At 55.5% G+C, this 18,163-nt stretch overlaps 7 protein-coding genes across 7 annotated transcripts; 3 read left to right on the top strand and 4 right to left on the bottom strand.

Moving 5' to 3' along the window:
- Positions 1 to 1,028: 1,028 nt before the first annotated feature.
- GCG54_00009119 (Glutamyl-tRNA(Gln) amidotransferase subunit A) lies at positions 1,029 to 2,684 on the top strand (the record flags this gene model as incomplete). Its single annotated transcript, XM_045409068.1, has 2 exons — positions 1,029 to 1,221; positions 1,276 to 2,684. 2 exons carry the CDS (start codon positions 1,029 to 1,031, stop codon positions 2,682 to 2,684), a joined length of 1,602 nt encoding a protein of 533 aa, XP_045256313.1.
- A 174-nt stretch (positions 2,685 to 2,858) lies between these two features.
- On the bottom strand, positions 2,859 to 3,644 carry GCG54_00009118 (Pre-mRNA-splicing factor 38; the record flags this gene model as incomplete). The annotated part of the gene is made up of 1 exon (XM_045409067.1): positions 2,859 to 3,644. One exon carries the CDS (start codon positions 3,642 to 3,644, stop codon positions 2,859 to 2,861), a length of 786 nt encoding a protein of 261 aa, XP_045256312.1.
- A 537-nt stretch (positions 3,645 to 4,181) lies between these two features.
- On the top strand, positions 4,182 to 4,885 carry GCG54_00009117 (uncharacterized protein; the record flags this gene model as incomplete). Its single annotated transcript, XM_045409066.1, has 2 exons — positions 4,182 to 4,308; positions 4,371 to 4,885. The coding sequence occupies 2 exons, from the start codon at positions 4,182 to 4,184 to the stop codon at positions 4,883 to 4,885; spliced, it is 642 nt and encodes a 213-aa protein (XP_045256311.1).
- A 477-nt stretch (positions 4,886 to 5,362) lies between these two features.
- Positions 5,363 to 6,252, bottom strand: GCG54_00009116 (Negative cofactor 2 complex subunit beta; the record flags this gene model as incomplete). Its single annotated transcript, XM_045409065.1, has 4 exons — positions 5,363 to 5,470; positions 5,545 to 5,804; positions 5,855 to 5,881; positions 6,231 to 6,252. 4 exons carry the CDS (start codon positions 6,250 to 6,252, stop codon positions 5,363 to 5,365), a joined length of 417 nt encoding a protein of 138 aa, XP_045256310.1.
- Positions 6,253 to 7,634: 1,382 nt separating this feature from the next.
- On the bottom strand, positions 7,635 to 8,550 carry GCG54_00009115 (putative oxidoreductase C30D10.05c; the record flags this gene model as incomplete). Its single annotated transcript, XM_045409064.1, has 4 exons — positions 7,635 to 7,671; positions 7,723 to 8,093; positions 8,147 to 8,308; positions 8,365 to 8,550. The coding sequence occupies 4 exons, from the start codon at positions 8,548 to 8,550 to the stop codon at positions 7,635 to 7,637; spliced, it is 756 nt and encodes a 251-aa protein (XP_045256309.1).
- Positions 8,551 to 8,848: 298 nt separating this feature from the next.
- On the top strand, positions 8,849 to 10,118 carry GCG54_00009114 (uncharacterized protein; the record flags this gene model as incomplete). Its single annotated transcript, XM_045409063.1, has 2 exons — positions 8,849 to 9,300; positions 9,353 to 10,118. The coding sequence occupies 2 exons, from the start codon at positions 8,849 to 8,851 to the stop codon at positions 10,116 to 10,118; spliced, it is 1,218 nt and encodes a 405-aa protein (XP_045256308.1).
- A 5,030-nt stretch (positions 10,119 to 15,148) lies between these two features.
- On the bottom strand, positions 15,149 to 15,928 carry GCG54_00009113 (uncharacterized protein; the record flags this gene model as incomplete). Its single annotated transcript, XM_045409062.1, has 1 exon — positions 15,149 to 15,928. One exon carries the CDS (start codon positions 15,926 to 15,928, stop codon positions 15,149 to 15,151), a length of 780 nt encoding a protein of 259 aa, XP_045256307.1.
- Positions 15,929 to 18,163: the final 2,235 nt, after the last annotated feature.

Below are 18,163 nucleotides of genomic sequence, written 5' to 3'. Positions count from 1 at the left end.
CCTTGATCTTGACATGGAAGATTCAAGTTTGTGTCGTCGAAAGAGGACGATTCGTAACCAAAGATGCATTACGACAGGCTCTGAGACAACTGGACCAAGCACATGCGGGTCTGATGTGTGGACACATGTTTTTCGAGGACATGATGGAAGCCGTCAGTGCTGATCGGTGTGTCTGTTTTCGGGAGGCTACCAGTGATAGCCGGTGCTATAAACACCCTCTCAACGACGCCGCGTTTGAATGTTGTGCGTGCTCCATGAAACCTACCTCGCGTAAAATAGGAAGATTTTTGGGAGGAATCAGGAGAAACGCCCCTGGACTTCACGGAATCAGATGCCGAGAGTGTTTGGTAGAATATGAGTGGACGACTGAAAATCGCAGGATCTTCATTCGAGCAAAAAGCTTTCTTGCCGAGGACTTGGGGCGGCATTATGGCGCGGAAGCATACTATCCGCGTCTACCCTCTGACGCTTGGTGGTGGGCGAAACATTTGGACCAGACTTCGTGGCAGAGAGACGACAGCCAGAGGCATTTAACGTGGTGTGCAGAAAAGAAATGCCCCATCAACAAACGCTTTTTATGGCTATGACAGCAAATCCTAATAAAACTATGATACACTAGCATTGGCAAACTGGTTTCATTGGGGGATAACCTTCGTAGAACTTCGCATGGAGTATTCTATTTGAATCTCGCTGCAATAGAATACCTCACAGATGTTAATGCTTTTCTAGATGATTGTAGTGAATAGGTACGATTTTAAAGGCGTTGTTGTGGCTATTGCTAGCCGAGGACGCCATCTGGACGAAGAATCGCGTTGCTTGTGTGAAAAGCACCATCTCCGTAAATACAATCACTGTACTTGGCTTAAGCGTATGATAAAGGCAGGCGGCTAGTACTCCATGTGATTCCGGTAAAGAGATAGTCAACAGTACCCCACGTCGGGTCTACGGTCACGGTCGGGGGCATCGGGGCTCTGATGTGGGGCCGAAAATTAGGCTTAGTCATACACCGAAATCGTCGGCCATGTGCAATGGAAGCTCGTCAATCGAGCCCGAAGCTACAAGCACCACCTCCACAAGCTGGCATTCGCGGCCCCATGTCCTCTCATGTCAAACTCTCACGCCTACGCCCACGGGCACTGCACTCGAGAGGCATTGGACAGATACAAATAGCCTACCTCCAAAGGCGATCGCAACATGATTGCAACCACTTCGTGCGGACGGGTACGAGAGACCGATAGCTTTCCACTTGCGCGGGGCACGGCTAACAGATCGCAGAGTCCGCAGAGGCGGCATCTATTACGCCTCCAACCAACAGCTCAGCAAAGACCTTCAAGCTGGCTGTGAAGGACAACATCGCTACCCACGACCTACCCACGACATGCTCCTCCGCCATTCTCTCCTCCCACAAGAGTCCGTACGAGGCCACCATCGTCCGCCAGCTCCGCGAACGAGGCGCACAAGTAGTTGGAAAGACGAACATGGACGAGTTCGGAATGGGATCGCACTCTCTGAACTCAACCCATGGGCCGGTGCTCAACCCGCTGTCTTCGACGCCCACCTCAGCTGGCGGAAGCTCTGGAGGAAGTGCGGTTGCTGTTCAGACAGGCGATGCGGACGTGGCTTTGGGTACGGATACAGGTGGCTCAATTCGTCTCCCAGCGGCGTACTGCGGAGTTGTGGGATACAAGCCGTCGTACGGCATGCTTTCTCGTTGGGGCGTGGTGCCATACGCCAACTCGCTGGATACCGTCGGTCTGCTTGCGCGGGAGGTGGGCATTATTGAGGATATCGTGTTCAGCACTGGCCTAGATGCCGAGCATGATGCCCAAGATCCCACGTCCATTTCCAAGAGCTTCCGAAAGCGCCAACAAGAACAGGAGGCGGACCGCCGCTCACGCCTGAGAATCGGCATTCCTCTCGAGTACAACATCGAAGAACTCGACCCCCACATTCGAGCAGCTTGGACAAATGCAGCAAACCTACTCCAAAAGTCTGGCGTTGACATCGTCCCTGTCTCCTTGCCGTCGACCAAGCACGCCCTTTCAGCGTACTACGTCATCGCTCCCGCAGAAGCGTCGTCCAACCTCGCCAAGTACGACGGCGTCCGCTACGGTACCCGCGGCGACGAGAGTGATGGCGCTGGCGAGGTCCTCTACTCCAAGACCCGCGGCCTCGGCTTTGGTGACGAGGTCAAGCGGCGCATCCTTCTAGGTGCCTACAGCTTGAGCTCCGAAGCTATGGACAATTACTTCATCCAAGCACAGCGCGTAAGGAAGCTTGTGCAGAGGGACTTTGACCGTGTATTCCGGCTAGAGAACCCCCTCTACGACCGACAACAGTTTGATCTGAGCGACATGAAGGATGAAGTTGAGCTTCAGGACAAGCTTGGCCCGTCGCAGGTGGACTTCTTGCTGTGTCCCACGGCACCAACGTTTGCGCCCAGGATCGAGGAGATTAAGCAGCAGACGCCGGTGCAGGTCTACATGAATGATGTCTTCACGGTGCCTGCGAGCTTGGCTGGCTTGCCGGCTATCAGCATCCCGACCAAGGTTGAATCACCAGACGCGAATGCAGATGATAGCCGCAAGGTGGCCGGTCTGCAGCTGATAGGCCAATACTGGGACGACAAACGTCTTCTTGGAGTGGCCAAGAACCTTCTACGTCAGCTTTCTGCTAAAGTATAGACTTGAACAGCAGCTGCAGCATTTGTGCCGTGGAAGAGGCCTGTTATGCTTGTACAATAGAAAAGAAATATACCCACGACATCACGATTGTAATGTTCCAGCAATCTTGTAGTTGAAGCAATTGGTGACTCCATTTGCTGGAGACATTGGGTATCATTTTGTAACTTTTTCCATCTAGGGAGACCGATCTCTGCTCCTTGACCGTGATCTCCTTTCCACGTCCATCGGCTCACCGCTATCTCTCCTGTCCTCAACCACTTCTCCCTCAGAGTCATCAGCGCCGTTCTCTTTTGGACTGCCTTCGCTTGCCTCCCTTCTCTCCTCTTCCTCTGCCTCCTCCAACAGCTCATCAATATCACCAAGCGGACTGATCCTCTCCTCCAGCTCTCCCAAGTCCACCAGATCAACCCTCTTGGGCAATTCCCTGAAACTCGTCGCGCAAACTCTCGTCTTGGTCAACAAATCGTCCACAAACTCGTCCATGTACGTCAAACTTGTCCCGGCGCGCCCCTTCCTCCTCAGCTTCCGCCGATCCTCCAAAAACGGCTCCAGCAGCAGGTACACGTCCTTCGCCTTCCTCGTCATGCGGATGTAGAACACGGCCAGCGCGCGCAGGTACTTGAACTTTTCGCCGCCGAAGCCTAGGTACGTCTCGAGGATCTCGTCCGACGGCGCGAGCTGCAAGAGCTTGAACGCCAGGCACAGGAACGGCGTCGGCTTCTGGGTCACGCCGTAGGTACCGCCGATGAATGTAACGTGCTCGACGACGCGGTCGACGATGTCGGCCTCGTTGACGGCGAAGCACTGCTCTTTGTAGAAGTAGGCGTCGATGATGCGCTCGCGGACGGCCTTCTCCATGATCGTCGCCGGGTTCTCGCCATTGGGGGCCAGGGAGGCGGAGGAGCCGCGCTCGTCGAGGAAGCGTCGCTCGTCGGCGTAGATGGTGTCTGGTTTGCTCATCTTCGCGGCGATCGAAAGAGTGGAAGGGGAGGTTCGATACAACAGGACAATTCACTGAGAAGGTCCACTGGTTGACCCAATTGGAAGGCGCGTCGTTCAATGCACGATAGCTACTGTGCTCAAGTATCGTCGAGCCAAGCTTTCTAGAGCCTTTGCGCGTCGCTGGTCTCGTGGAGTAGATCACGCTCGGTCGATACTGGTGGGGTGGATTCGATGCGACGCAGAAGCTAGCTTGCTAGGCGTGACATCCGCCGTAAGGAAAAAAAGTTGACTGACGTTGGCGGCCAATGACACCCATTGACAGCTGGCTTATCGATAGTTGCCCCGCGAACCAAGTAAACAGCCCACTTCCAAGTTCACACTCCTCCGCCACGTCACATCTGGCGGCGACTGCAGCCAAAGGATCAGGGGAATGCAAACGGCGTCTCTATCTGCTGTTTCAAACGCATGCAGAACATCTTCACATACTCCATCTATATATACAAATTTATCGAATTTATTGTCACCGAAAAGAAAGATCGAGAAAGCACGGCAATCATGGTGCTCCTCTCATCGTCACAAGTCTCCGTTCTCCTCTCCACCGCCATCGGTAACACCCGCCCCGTTCCCGCATTCCAGTCCCGTCCACGAGTGAGCAAACGGCTAACTTCTCAACGCGTCACGCGTATGCGCCCTGCCGCATATGCAAACGCATTCTCTTGCCAACAGTCCTCTCTTGTGGTGCAGCTCTGTTCCTCAGCGGCTATGTGATCCAGCAACGCACGCTGAACCAGCTGCGGGAAGCCATCAAGCCCGACCATGACCCGCGGCCGTCACCCAAGACCTCGTACACCGTGCCCGAGCACCTCAAAAACACACCCGGCAACGCCCTGTACGGAGGCGGAAAGCAGGACCAGATCATTATCGAGGTGAACCCCTCCGTGCCCGAGCAGCAGCAGCAGCAACGCCCGAAGAAGCTCGCCGGACAGAACCAGCAGGGCTGGACGTCGGACCTGTGGAAGAAGATGGTCTCCTCGTCTGAGAAGGACGAGCCGGGCGTGAGCAAGGAAGACCTGGAGAAGATGGATGAGCGGGAAAGGAACATCAAGGGGTGGAAGGTTAAGGACCAGAAGCACCCAGACCCCGACGCCGCCAGCGAGAAGCCCATCAGCCGAGCGGAGAGGAGGAGGCTGATCAAGGAGGAGATCAAGCGCTTGTCGCAGGGCGAGGAGCCGGTCTACTACCAGCGACGACTGTGGTGAACTTTTTTTCGCGATGGATCAAGGTTTCCTCAGTATATACGGACCTACGGCGTTATCTGATTTCTGGGATGCAGTTAATGAAGGGATGTTTACGATATCAGTAGGTACATCATGTACACACAATGTAGATAGTACGGGACGGCCTCGGGCAGACGCAAACGAGAAAAGCGTTGTTTGTTGTGTATGACGCGGACTGGAAATATCATTCCACAGCTTTGTATTCATGCGTATGAACCGAGTGAGGGTAAACGATGCTCTCGTCGATAAAAGAGGCCATGCTATCGATGATGTGTGCTGCCCTTTCCCCACGACAGCAAAAATAAAGCCGGAATCATGCATTTCGTCAGCGCGGTGAATTCGTCATGATTCGTCTCCTCCATGATAAGCCCTCAAACGCCGTGTCCATGCCCCAGTAAAACAATAAGATGAAACTAAAAATAAAGCCACTGTTCACTAACGCCATGCCCGTCGTGCCATCTAAGCATGCCTAGTGGCGGCATCCTGGAAAGCTTCCCGCTGCATCCTCTCAAGCTCCTCGAGGGAAAGCTGGCTGTTGGCGAACTTGTTTGCCTTCTTCTCGCGTCCCTGCAGAAGATGTGTCAGCCCCGACTGGTGTCACGGGTCGGAGGTGGAGGGGCTGGCTAAGATTGGGAACGTACCTTTTGGACTTCTTTATGCTCCGCCGCCGCCTCGAGTACGGCGGGAACGTAGTCTGAGAAGCCCAGCTGCTCGAGGGCCTTGGTGATGTGGTCGCAGGCGATGGTCTTCTTGGCCTCCTTTTCGGAGATTTCGTTGGCCTCGGAGGAGATGAGGGTGATGAACTCGACGCAGCACTCGATGAGCAGGTCGCGGGCTTCCTTTGAGAAGGCGATGCCTACGGAGGGCGGGAGGATCTCTGTTACGATCTTTTGGACGGTTGCTGCAGGTCGTTAGTTATGGTCATGGTGAGAGACGGGATGAGAGGCCTACCCTTTGGCAGAGACAAGTCATCGTTGCCTGTGGTGCTATGTCAGCATTATGTCTTGCAGAGATCAGGCTGTGCGTGGGCGAGGAGAGAAAGGGCATCCACGAGGCCATCCAGGTCTTTCCAGAAAACGCCCTGGCGCATCTAAATCGTATGAGAGGAGCATCCGTGCCGCTCTCGGGCAGCATCGTGTACATGCAGTACAGGTGTCTTATACGAGACAGCTGTGATGAGGGAAGATAGAATGGAAGCCTAGTTGCGATGATGCAGTCGAGGAAATGAGGAGCGGCAGCAGTGAATGTGCCCGATAAGGACAGCCGTCGGGGGTGATGGGGAAGCGAGTGAGAGATATGTATCTGAACAAATCTGAGAGTCACTTACCGGCGATATCGTGGTCGGACATGGCGCAGGATGAACTGAGAGGAATGCGATATGGGTTGAGATGTTGCGGTGACGTATTCGAAAAGAGAGAGAGAGGGTGCGGAAACCGACTAGATCCCAGCCGGATGGTTTCAACGTAGGCCGTCTTGAAGGACCTGGCTATGCAGTTCGTGCCCGAGAGCTGAGACCGGTCTATAGACTTATATCGGAGATGGTTGGCGGTGAAAAACACGGGAGCGGAGCGGGCATGTGAAGCAGACGCGGGACAGTGTGGCTCGCTCATCGGGCGGCTGCTAGTGGTGGGGTCTTTTATGCTATTTGGATGCGGGACACCAACTGCATTTGAACCCTCCCCGCGCCCAGGCCTCAGCTGTTGCCTCTTTTTTTGGGCTGTCCACTCAATGCGCGCGAGCCAGAATGAGTGTGGTGCACGACTTTTTTTTGTGCCCACCCATGGATCCACCTTGACCTGCCCACCTGGGCTCAGCCAGTCAGGCGTGGCGCTCGGTGAAAGGAGCTTCCGACGTACCGCCATGCACGGGCCACCTTCTCCAATCACTCCAAATTTTTTCTTCCCTTAAAAGTCAGATTTTTGACGGCAGCTTCAGCTTTTCTTTCTCTTGCATCGCCAAACAGCAGAGACAACAAATCACCATGCGCTCAATTGCTCGAGCCGCTGGCGTCTCTGCGCCTCATCCGGACTGACTCTGGTAGGTTTATCTTTTCCTCCTTCTTCCCGCTTTCCCCCTTCGACCTGATGAGCTCTGTTGTCGCCCCAAACTTACGAGGAATAACTCCCCTCACACAGTGGTGAATGACCGTCCTGCCAAACGGACTTCTCTGACTTGTCACCTTGAGCTTTCTTGCTTCTTGTTGCCCACCTCTTTGGCGCGACCAAAGCTAACAGAAATCTCTTCAGAAAATGTAAGCTGGCCCGCCTACGTTCTTGCCGCGTATCCGTGTCTTGCGCCGATTCGCGCCTGCGATGATGTCCAAAGTACTATCAAATACCGACCTTCCAAGACGGAGAAACGATAACCCCTGAGCACCTGCTTTACAACGCACTCTTGTTCGACGACCAGCATGCGTGGACTCGATGCTGACGTGGATGTGGTTGCAGGATGTGCTGGCAGTGATGTGTGAAGGCGGTCTTGCTCACGATCCTCGCCCACAGCTCTTTCGTTCAAGGTAGGCGCAGACTTTTTCTTTCTACTTCTGCTTCGCGCTGAGCGAACTTGCCGATGATGATGAAACATATTCCATGCTAATCCTGAATAAACAATGTGGAATCAAATATGAGCTTTTCATCTTTCGACTGAGGCATCATCTATTCAATGTTTTCTATTCTGCTCTCACTGGCTCAAGCAGCTGGCTAACGTTGGACTTTTTAGTGAACACTTCCATCTACGCTTGGTACGCCGAAAGCTCTGTAGCTTGCCACCTGCCATGGGGTGAGCTTCTGTCAAATGTTGACGGGAAGGGTGCGACCTACTTGAAGTACTTGCCGGACAGGGCGTGCTCTGGCTTCACAACGAACCGCGCCATCACGCTGCCGGGTTGCTCAGGCTTGAAGAGCTCGCCCTTGTCAAAGGCGGAGACGAAGGATGTGTGGTCCTTCTCGGCCATGTGGTCCTTGCCGGTGTCGCGGATGACCTTTTGCATGGCGGTGTCGACGCGGCCGGGACTCATGGCGATGCTCGTGATGTCGGGCTCCTCAACGGCCAAGTGGGCGGAGAGGTGGTTCATGGCAGCCTTGGAGGTGCCGTAGGCGCCCCAGGCAGTGTACGCGCCGGTTGCCGCTCCGGAGGAAACCCAAAGGACGCAACCCTTGGACTTGCGCAGCTCAGGCAGAGCGGCTTGTACCTTTTCAAGTAGTTAGATAGCAATGAACCTGTGAACGAAAGGTTTTGCCTCACCAAGGCCAGTCCACTGAAGACGTTGATATCGTATGCGCGCTTCCATTCCTCGACGTTGAAGTTTTCCAGACGGGAGATGGGCTCCAAGACGCCGTGGTTGATCACAATGCCGTCGATCTTGCCGAAGGCCTTTACGGCCGCCTCGGCGATCTTGGGGATGGTCTGCAGGTGTCAGCCCTCGGTGCCAACGCCACGCAGCCGCGAAATGACGGTCTCACCTTGAGATCACCCAAGTCTCCCGCAACATACTCGACCTGTCCAGGATGCGCGGACTTGAGAGCCTCCAGCTGGTCCTTGGACCTCGCTGCCAACACGACCTTGTGCGAGTCCTTCAACAAGTACTGGGCGATAGCCAGGCCGATGCCGCGGCTGGCGCCGGTGACGATGATCACTTTGGAAGCCATTGTAACGTGTTGTGCTGATCTGTGGTAAGACAGGTTTCTTTCTCAAACACCAAAAAGCAGCGCAACCGCGGGAAAAGAGTCTGCACCTCTGGATGGAGCTGCTGGCTTGCGCCATCCGAAGTCAATGGGTCCGGCCTGCCTCTGTGTGTGTGGTGGAGCGGGGGCCAGCTGCCGCAGAAGTCCTTATCTTATCAAAATGGCGGGGTCCCAGCTCGGTGTTGTCTGGGAAGCTCCCTGGGCTGTTGGACGATAACGTCATTATTCACGATATTACTCCTCAAAGTGACATGTTTTCACAATGAGTTCAACAGTGATTCTGGGCTCGGGCATCATCGGCCTGTCGATAGCCCACTACCTTGCCGACCACCAGCCTGGATCGACTATCCATCTGGTTGAGCCTTCACCGGAGCTGTTTGCTTCTGCATCTGGGTATGCCGGGGGCTTCCTTGCGCGCGACTGGTTCTCTGGCAAGTCTGCATCCCTCGGAGCTCTGAGTTTTGATGAACACAAAAGACTCGCGGAGGAGAATAATGGCAAAGAGGAATGGGGTTGGTCAACGAGTACGACGTACAGCCATGCAGCTGCGCTCATCAAGAAGAGCAAGAACGGCGAGAGATGGCTGAGTGAAGGGGGCAGCCGAGCCGACGTCGTTGAAGCTGTTGAGACATCCAGCGACGGCCCTTGGTGGCTACGTCGTGCCGCCGGCGACGATGTCCAAGTCATTGGAGATTCAGAAACGACCGGCCAGGTGTGCGTATCCATCCACGGCGTTACTCGCATGTGAAATCTTACACGATAGCAGGGAACCCCTCCGCCTATGCAACTTCCTGCTCGACGCCTGCAAGTCGGAGGGCGTCCACCTCCACCACCCAGCCACAGCTCTCTCCATCAACACCGACCTCCGCGGCGAGCTCTCGACAGTCTGCATTGGTGACACGACCTCGTCCACAGAGACCGACGTCCCCTGCACACGCCTCGTGATCGCCGTAGGCGCCTGGTCTCCCCGCGTCTTCTCCCAGCTATTCCCCGGCGCGTCCATCGAGCTGCCTATCTCCAGCCTGGCAGGCCACTCCCTCGTGGTCAAACCTCCAGGCGATGACACCACGCAATCAGGATGTCACGCCATCTTTAGCACTGACGGCGCCGGTTTCTCGCCAGAGCTCTTCTCTCGAGTCGGTGGACACATCTACATTGCCGGCGTCAACGCGCCAGAGCTCTCCCTCCCAGACTTACCGGGCCAAACACCAATCTCGCCAGCCGCGATAGACCAGCTTCAACAAACGGCGGGGCGCATTATCCACGTACCGGAAGGTGATCTCGAAATCGTCAGGAAAGGCCTCTGCTTCCGCCCCGTGACGGCCTCCGGAGAACCCATCCTGGCCCGCATCCCGGACTCCCGTCTCGGAGACGGTATATCGACCCGCCCGGCCGCCGAGAGCGGCGTCTTCGTCGCGGCCGGCCACGGACCCTGGGGCATCAGCCTCAGTCTCGGAACGGGGAAGGTAATGGCGGAGATGATGCAAGGACGGAAGCTGAGCGCCGATATCTCGCGGCTGGGACTAACATGAACCCCGCGCGCAATGTACATTCGCCCCGTCCCAGCAACCCGTATCATCCACAAACCTATACCGAAATATCATGCCATGATCGTGATGATTTTGTCAAAGCAAACAATAGCGCCTGCACCCCTCTCCTTGATTCGCCTCCATGACTTCAACGGTCCCAAGCCAATGGGCATGCCGACATCACGATCAGCATTCCCCCCACTTGCGTCTCGCCGCCACACCGCACGAACCAGCTGGCGATGGGTTCATGCGCGTGGCGCAACTTGGCAGGTTGCGCTTGCCGTAGTGTACTAGTGCTATCGTCGGAAGGGATGGTGTGCAGCAATCGCAGCTGAACGAACCACTCCCCGCCCAGAACGACCACCACATCTCCAACGTCCGAAACGCCTGGCGCGGCTGCGACGGCCTCTGGGCAGCTTCATCACGATCCATCAAGTTCGTCGATTGTCGGAACGTCTTCCCTGCCAATGTGCCAGAGTCTTCCATAACCGGCTGTGCCCAGGATCCGCCCGCTTCTCGTAAGAATCTTTATGTCAACTTTACCCAGAAATAGCCGTCCGTGCTAAGAAGCGACGGAGCAGTTTGCCCTGTTATCCACTCGAACTAGACCAGGGGGTGGGATCATGGGATACGAATGCAGACGTAACAAGAGAACAACTTCATGGAAAGAAAAAGAGGGAACCCGAGAAAGCTCTGTCGCTATCGGCACCTTTTCGCGGCATTGTACGGATTGGGAATCTGCGCAAAGATAGCGCGAGCGTGCATGTAGCTTAATTACTGGGTATGTTCAGGGAACATTCGGACATTGCGCGCTGGGCGGACGTGCCGCATCCCGATCACAACTCCGTGTAGCCGGGAAAAGTCTTTGCACATTTCCACGGAGCATCTTTACCGAAGACGGCCGTCGGACGAATCGTTTCTTCTTCCTGTTCCTGTCCCTGTTCTCTATTTCCGTATCTCCGTTCTTACCTCGTTGTGGCTACGTCTGTCTTCCCGTCCCGTTGCCTGTCTTCAACCACCACAAGTCTCCATCCTAGTCAACTATCGTCAGGGATTTTAATGGCTAAGGATTTAAGAAAAAAAAAAGAAGAACAGGCAGAGCTGAAAGACGGGAAGATGCCTGGCGGGTGAAACCGATAGTCTGGCTCAGATAATGATGCCCCAATTCGGGTCCCCTGTCTTTCTCGTCCAGGGCAACGCAGCCTCATCCTTCGGTCGGCAGGGCGAAAAGAGCTCCCAGGCAGCTCTGTCCAAACCCCTGGACGCAAGCTGGAGAAGAGGTGTTGCTTCTTTTTGCATCGCAACGACGACATCTCAATTTGCCACACGTCAAGCAGCAGGACGAGGCTACGCTTCGCCGCATTGTCTGACAACAACTCAGCCTCACCCGAACTGTCTCATCCCCCTTTTTATGTTTCTCCTTTCTCCCGCATGATTCGACAAGTTTATAAGCCAGATGCATTGAGGCTCTCATCGTTCATGACGATGCACACTCCATGCCCGTAAAACCCGGCAAATGTCTGCCGCGAGCTTCAACCTTCTCCCCATCAATGACGATGCACAGACCCGTTCGTGAAGCTGTCACGACTCATGACACCGTCTTTTCGATAGCTGCCGTCGTCCCGTCTTTCATCGTGGACCGTGGTTTGATGGGGCGGGGGCTCCATGTTTCTCTGACAAGCTGGAACGAGATGAAGTCATCTTGATCAAAAGTATTATGTAGGAAGGTCGAGAAAAAAATGAGGCCCAGCCTGAGGAAATCTCAAACCAACGATTCCAAGGCCTTGGAACTGTCGATCAACCGCCTCAACACCCACCGGAACCACCCACTGTCATCACCGCCAATTAACGAAACCCCATTGCCGTTGACTCAGGCACCCGGCCAATCTGTTCCCACGCTCTCCACGGGAAGCGTAGATCGCGCTTGTGTGTGAATTGATGTGCCTGGCGGAGAGAGGCCAGCCTCTTCGTACAGAGAAAAAAAGACATCTGCAGATCCTAGGAACGCCTCAAACGACCGTGCCCCGTCGATTGTCGGCGTCCTTCACGATCTCGAGATGCCATCTTCCCCTCCCCTCCCTCCAAGGCCGCCGCCGTAAGCGCAAACGGTCGCCGGTCCCAGTCACCGGTGATCTATCCGGACCTGACCCGACGGATGGCTGGGCTGGCGCCAGGCTTGTGGCTTTCTTTCGGCGCTGCCTGTCAAAGGTGCAGGCTGCAGGAACCGCAAGCCTCGTCCCCCACCGACCGAACACCGAACCCACCATCTCCCGAAAAGAGTGCGACTATTGAACGCAAGTGCCATGTCTCAAGTGATGAGCATCAGCAACACCCATGTTTTGACAGCTTTGACAATTCCATATGCTTGGGAAAGAAAGGCCATCACCAGGGGCGGCCGTCGCGTAAGCTAGCTAATCACCGCACTCGTAGGGCTCTGGCTGAGCCCATCGTGATGAGCAATCACATTCGTTCCCATGATCAGTAGAGAACGGTAGCCAGCCCTGGAGGGAGCTTTGACCTTTCTCAATCTCTCTGTCTGCCCGGAGCCCTTGTCCCGCTGAACTCTGTTCACGAGCTCTACTAATCGAGTGCCGGGACGTAAATCCCCTAGCTAAGGTCCGTCAGGTACGGCCTTACGAAACATTCGCACACCAAACCAACTATGAACGACTCCGCCACACGACGACGACGAGTACGCGGACGCGGACAACAGGGAAACAATTGATGTCCTCTCAGCGGCTGGGGCCAAAAAGTTACAATGTCACTCCGAAAGCTGAGACGTTTCCGAGGACATCCGCAGCGTCGTATCCGCAACACGCCATGTGCCCTTTCCACAAAGTGACAATTCAACACATCCACGTGGGAGCAAACTTACACGGGTACACACAGCTGTGGCGGCGCAAAACCTTAGCGATGATGGTACCTGAGAGGGGGAATCCCGCAGTAGGTAGCTTCGGTCTCCGCCTCCGAACCAACCCACGAACATTGGACGAACAAAACTGCGAAGCCATGCTAAGGTACCCGTCCACGGCCGGCGCGGACGCGAACAGCTGAAAAATCGTAGTCCGCAGGCCCGGTAGCGTTCGGAATGAGACCACACTCTTCCCAACGAACCCTCTTGGTGGTCCAATGGGAAGGCGTAGTTGCTTGGCGGCCTCAAATCCGAGCGGGCTTGGCGGGCAGCACTTGTTCCTCTCTCTTCCCTTTGTCTGTAAGCAGTAAGCTGCTGACCGACCCTCATCACGAAATTTTTGCGCCGATGGAGTTTTCTGTCTTGTCGCCCGTCGGGCTATTTCCGTTGCGAATGGACTCCGGTGCGGATGCGGGGAGCGGAACCTGCGATCGACCAACCAACCAACTGCATGCAGGCAGACCACACACCGAACCAGCACGACCAGAGAGGGACTCCATCACCACCACCACCACCACCAAGATTCGGTCCTTCTTGGCGGGTTGCCGGCGTCCGCTGGGCGGGGGCAGGCCATTGTGAAGTGAAAAAAGATGTTCTCCGTGCTTTGAGCGTATTCAGTGGGGTTCTGTCCTCGCTCTCGCCGTCGGTGAGAGCTTAAGCCTCAATGTTTGGGACATCGCCGGAGATTGTGCTTGTTCATCCCTTCCGCCTGATATTGTGTGTCCTTTGCTGCCGAGAGCACCTTCGGACCTGGGCTTTGGGACATGGGATGGGAGTTTTCAGCTTGCTTGCTTGCCTGCCTATTCCCAGCAGACGGGTCACGCGCACTAGAGAGCTGCAAGCTGCGGTGCCTTGGGCTAAGCTGCAAGCGGTCAGCACCCTCTTCAGGCCCCCTGGCGAAATTGAGGAAACTGAAAGAGAGCTGCTGCAGCGTCTGGGGCGCGCGAAGTTGGGTACCTTGCATGCGGCTAACGAGAGCGGAGCGGGGGAGAAGCAACTAGCAAGGGCAGCCGCGAAGCTCATGGTCATGGGACTGATTCCATGATTGATTGATGGATTTCCCGCTGCGGTTGTCGCGACTGATGGGATGAATTAGAGATGCCCGACGGGACAGGGGGGTCGGAGCCATGTTTCCTGTTCCTGGTTCCTGACTAAGTTTTTTTTCTGGCAGCGCGTGCTTCTCCGCTGACAAGCCCACCCGCTCGTTTTTCGGTGGGCAAAGGTTCGTCGTTCTTCGACGGTCATTATGATCCTTGTCTCGGTGTGCTTGTGCTTGGCGGAGAGCTCGGGATGAGACGAGAGACGAGAGATCGTCATGTTGCAATGTGACTTGAGATGTGAAGTCAGACGAATCCATTTTTTTCTTGTTGGAGGAGCAGCAGCACACTCGGCACACACACACCGGTTTCCATGTCATGACCTACCTGCATACGAGTGCTGATATCATTCACACGCATTTTGCATAGTCTGACGACACACCAAGAACGACGTAAGAGCTGGTTGGGCAAACGATTTTTTTGCAGCATAAAAGTCCTGCCAGGTTTTGAATAAAATTACAATATGAAGATGATGCTATATGATGTGCTTTCTTCGGTGACGCGGTCGCGTAGCGTAGCGCATCTCCTTGCTCGTGTTCACAAATCTCCCGGTCCCCTGGTTGACAGCTGCCCGTGCACAGCAACGGACGCAATCCCCTTTTTTGTGTATGCCCAAAAAATGACGTAACGACCAGACCTTGGACCCCCAGACCGTCCGTTTTTGTCCCTTTGGGCTCTCAGACCCCCCCGGTAAAGAAAAAAGAAAAAAAGTCTTGAAGCAGTAGTAGTCTTACAGCAGTGAAGAACCCAAAATCTGAGTGGATGAATCTGGTAATCCAGAAGGGGGAATAAGAAGAAGAACCAATACAGAGGAAGGCTTGCTGAACAAAGAGGAGGTAAAATATCAAAGTCAACGCCCGCTAGTGTTGTATCGTAAAGGCGTTATAAAAAAAAAAGACAGCTGAACGAAGCAATCGCCGTTTTTTCCCCCTTCCCGCTTCCGAAGTACCGAGCAGACAAATCAAAAGAATAACAAATAAAAGTGAGTGGTAGTGTTGAGTGATGGGTTGAGTAGAGATGAAGCTTTAGAACAAGCTGGGGTCGGAGTGCCGGGTGCTCTCGCCGTCGAAGACGATGCCCCGCCTCTTCCACCCGCCGCGCTTGAGGAAATCCTCCACGCTGTCGAGGGACTTCATCTGCGGGCGCTTGGGCGGCGAGTTCCTCTTGTGGGAAAAGTTCTGCCACCGGGACTCCCGCACGGGGCGCTCCTCGTCGACGATGCTGCCGTCGCCGTCGGCGTCGACGTCGTCGTCCTCCTCGTCGGGAGAGGACATGTCGAGCGTCTGGACGGTGGACTCGGACCAGTGCGAGCGCGGCAGCTGCGGGCGCGTGGCGGCGATGTGCTGCTGCACCTTGAAGAGGAAGTAGTCGTCGCCCTCGGCGGCGTGCTCGCGGGAGCGCTGCTGGTCGATCGGGGTGCGCGGGGAGTCGACGGGCGGCTGGGGCATGCTGGGCACGGCGGCGGCGAAGGCGGCCTTTGTCTTTTGCTGGTGCTCCGCGAGGGCGGCCTCCTGGGAGGAGAAGTAGGAGTCGAGGACGGCGTCTTCGATGGCCTGGGAGTTGTGGATGAGGGGCCGCTCGAAGAGGCGGCCTGGTGGTGGTTGGAAGGTCGGGTGCAGCGAGAGGGGGTCGAAGTCGAGCACGCGGGTGTGGCGGATTGTGCTGCCCGAGGAGCGGGTTGATTGTGTCGAGGAGGAGTCGTTGCTGGAGATGGAGTTGGAGAGGGAGGGCTTGCGGGTGTGCATTGCCTCGCGGGGGCATTGGCCCTTTCTTGAGGATGATGGCGATGGTGTTGAGCCGAACATTGTGTGGGATGTGCGTGTAAGTGGTGATGCCCGTAGAGGATGATGAGCCAAGTGTCGTTGGCAGTCGTGCGTGGGCGGGTGCTGTTATATATAGATGCGAGATGTAGTCGCCCTTGCTTCCTTCCCGCTGTTCCTGATCCGGATTGTCGGGATGTGATATATATCGTGAGGTGAGAGAAGGAAACACCCGGTGATGGGAAGAAGAAAGGTTGAGAGTGAGGCTTATGAGTGCTGGTGCAAAGCCGTGGACGGGTGGGTGGATATGATATGTTACCACAGAGTTATATCACACAGGGCATGTAATAAGTTTAAAAGTTGTTCAAGGAGTGTGGTTTGTGTGAGTGTGTGACCAGGGTCGGGAGTTGGTTGAGGATGATCAGAGGGGGGGGGGGCAGACCGGGACAGGGCATGAGGTTGAGGAAACGAAAGCGGGCATCGGGTCTTATTATAAAACTCGATGATGGACGAAAGCAGGCATTCTGGGGCGGCCAAAAGCCACAACGCATCTGCCTGCCAAGCGTGGGGATGGGATGAGCAAACCGGCAGCGGAGCATCGAGCAGGAAACAGCAATGGAGAGACATGGGCAGCTTAGCTCTGCACACACTCACACGCTCACACGCACACCGCAGGACCGCCAAAGTGGACTGGCAGCGCACGCGGGCCAAGGTCCCTGACGATCTGGGCTGAAAGAAGGATAGACGAGAACAGGCAGGGAAGCTAGTGAAGGTTGTGGTGTGCGTGTGTGTGAGCCACACTACAACGAGCGGTACGTATGGGAACCGGCGGTGGTACCTACAGAGTAGTAGTCTTTTTTTTTTTTTCTCTTGCTCTTCGTCTTCGCCCTCGCCGCGTTCACGGGACGGGGTGCAGCTGAGCAAGGGTGTGGGGGGTTCACGCTGCCCAGGGTGGAGCTAAGGCGAAGCATGAGGAATGAGAACGGTGCCTTGCAGCAGCGTCGTGCGTGTCGCGAGAGAAGGTTGAGGAATTCTTGGGGACCTGACGGGTGACTAGGCTTGATGGAGAGGGAGAGAAGCGGAGGGGCGGAATGACCAGCGAGAGGATCAGGCGCATGCCGATGGAACGAGATGAGGCCAGGCAACCTCCCCAATCGAGCATGATGGAGGACGACGACGAGGAGGGTGGCATGCCTGTCCGCAGCAAGATGATGAGTCTATGCTGATGCTGTGTCCGCCGGGGCGGGAAGATGATGGTAGAATGACAGCGTCTTGGTGGAGAGGGAGAGAGATTCAATGTCGATGCGATGCAAGATCGAGAACGGACCCGTGAATGCCGCGCCTTGGGGCCCGGCCGGCGTGGGTGTCTATTGCTCACCACTGCAGCGCGGCTTAAAATGCAAACCTCACGGCGCTGTGCACACAGAAGACCACTTGGATTGATTACTCACACGATCAATCAATCATCCGTGGAAGCCCGACGAGCCCAAGAAACCCAACTACCTCGCTCGGAGAACTGTGAGGCCGAAGAAGAAAAGGTTCGTCATTCCAATTCCACCTGGAAACTGCGGATGCGCCTGTCCAGGTCCCCCGGGCAGCTTTTGGGCGAAGATGGAAGCATGTCAAATTTGCATCTTCCTCTTCGGGTGAGGCGGCACTAGTCTAGGTAGCTTCGTGTTGTTTGTGTCTGTTGGTCTCTCTCTCTGTACCCGTCTGCCAGTCAGTGACCCGTTCCTCTCTCCCTTGAGCCTCGTATGAAGAGAAAGAATGGGGGAATAAGAAACGAGAGCCCGGCCAAACGTGAAAATAGAACATGCACAGCAAAACGGAGTCACGAGAAACAAAAAAACTTCTGGGAAGCAGCAAAAGGATTGGCGGTTGGCTTGACCAGGCTGACGACCTATCGAAAGGCAGGGACAGGGGCCAGCAAGGCAGTGTAGGGACAGGGCTCCCAGGCTTCGGGCAGCTCTCTTCCCGGTTCGCCTCCAGGATGCCTGTCTTGCCTTTTGCATGTTGGTGGCCTTCCATCATCCATCATCATCCATCATCATCATCCAAACCCGAGCAGCCCCTCTCCATCCCGGGCGGACACCACACCCTGGAACCTACCCTGAAGTTCGGCAGCGACCTCCAGCAGCTCATTTTCCCAATTCTGCACATTCTTCCTCCTCGCCTTCCATCCCCATCCACGCATCCATCCCTCTCGCTGTTTCCCCCTCAGTCTGGAAGGGATGCCGCGCCCGCTATCACTACGTACCCGGGCATGTACACATATCGGCA

Source organism: Colletotrichum gloeosporioides, assembly GCF_011800055.1.
Source record: "Colletotrichum gloeosporioides strain Lc1 chromosome Unknown consensus_117, whole genome shotgun sequence".
Lineage (NCBI taxonomy): Eukaryota > Fungi > Ascomycota > Sordariomycetes > Glomerellales > Glomerellaceae > Colletotrichum > Colletotrichum gloeosporioides.
This window is presented reverse-complemented; position numbering and strand designations above follow the sequence as displayed.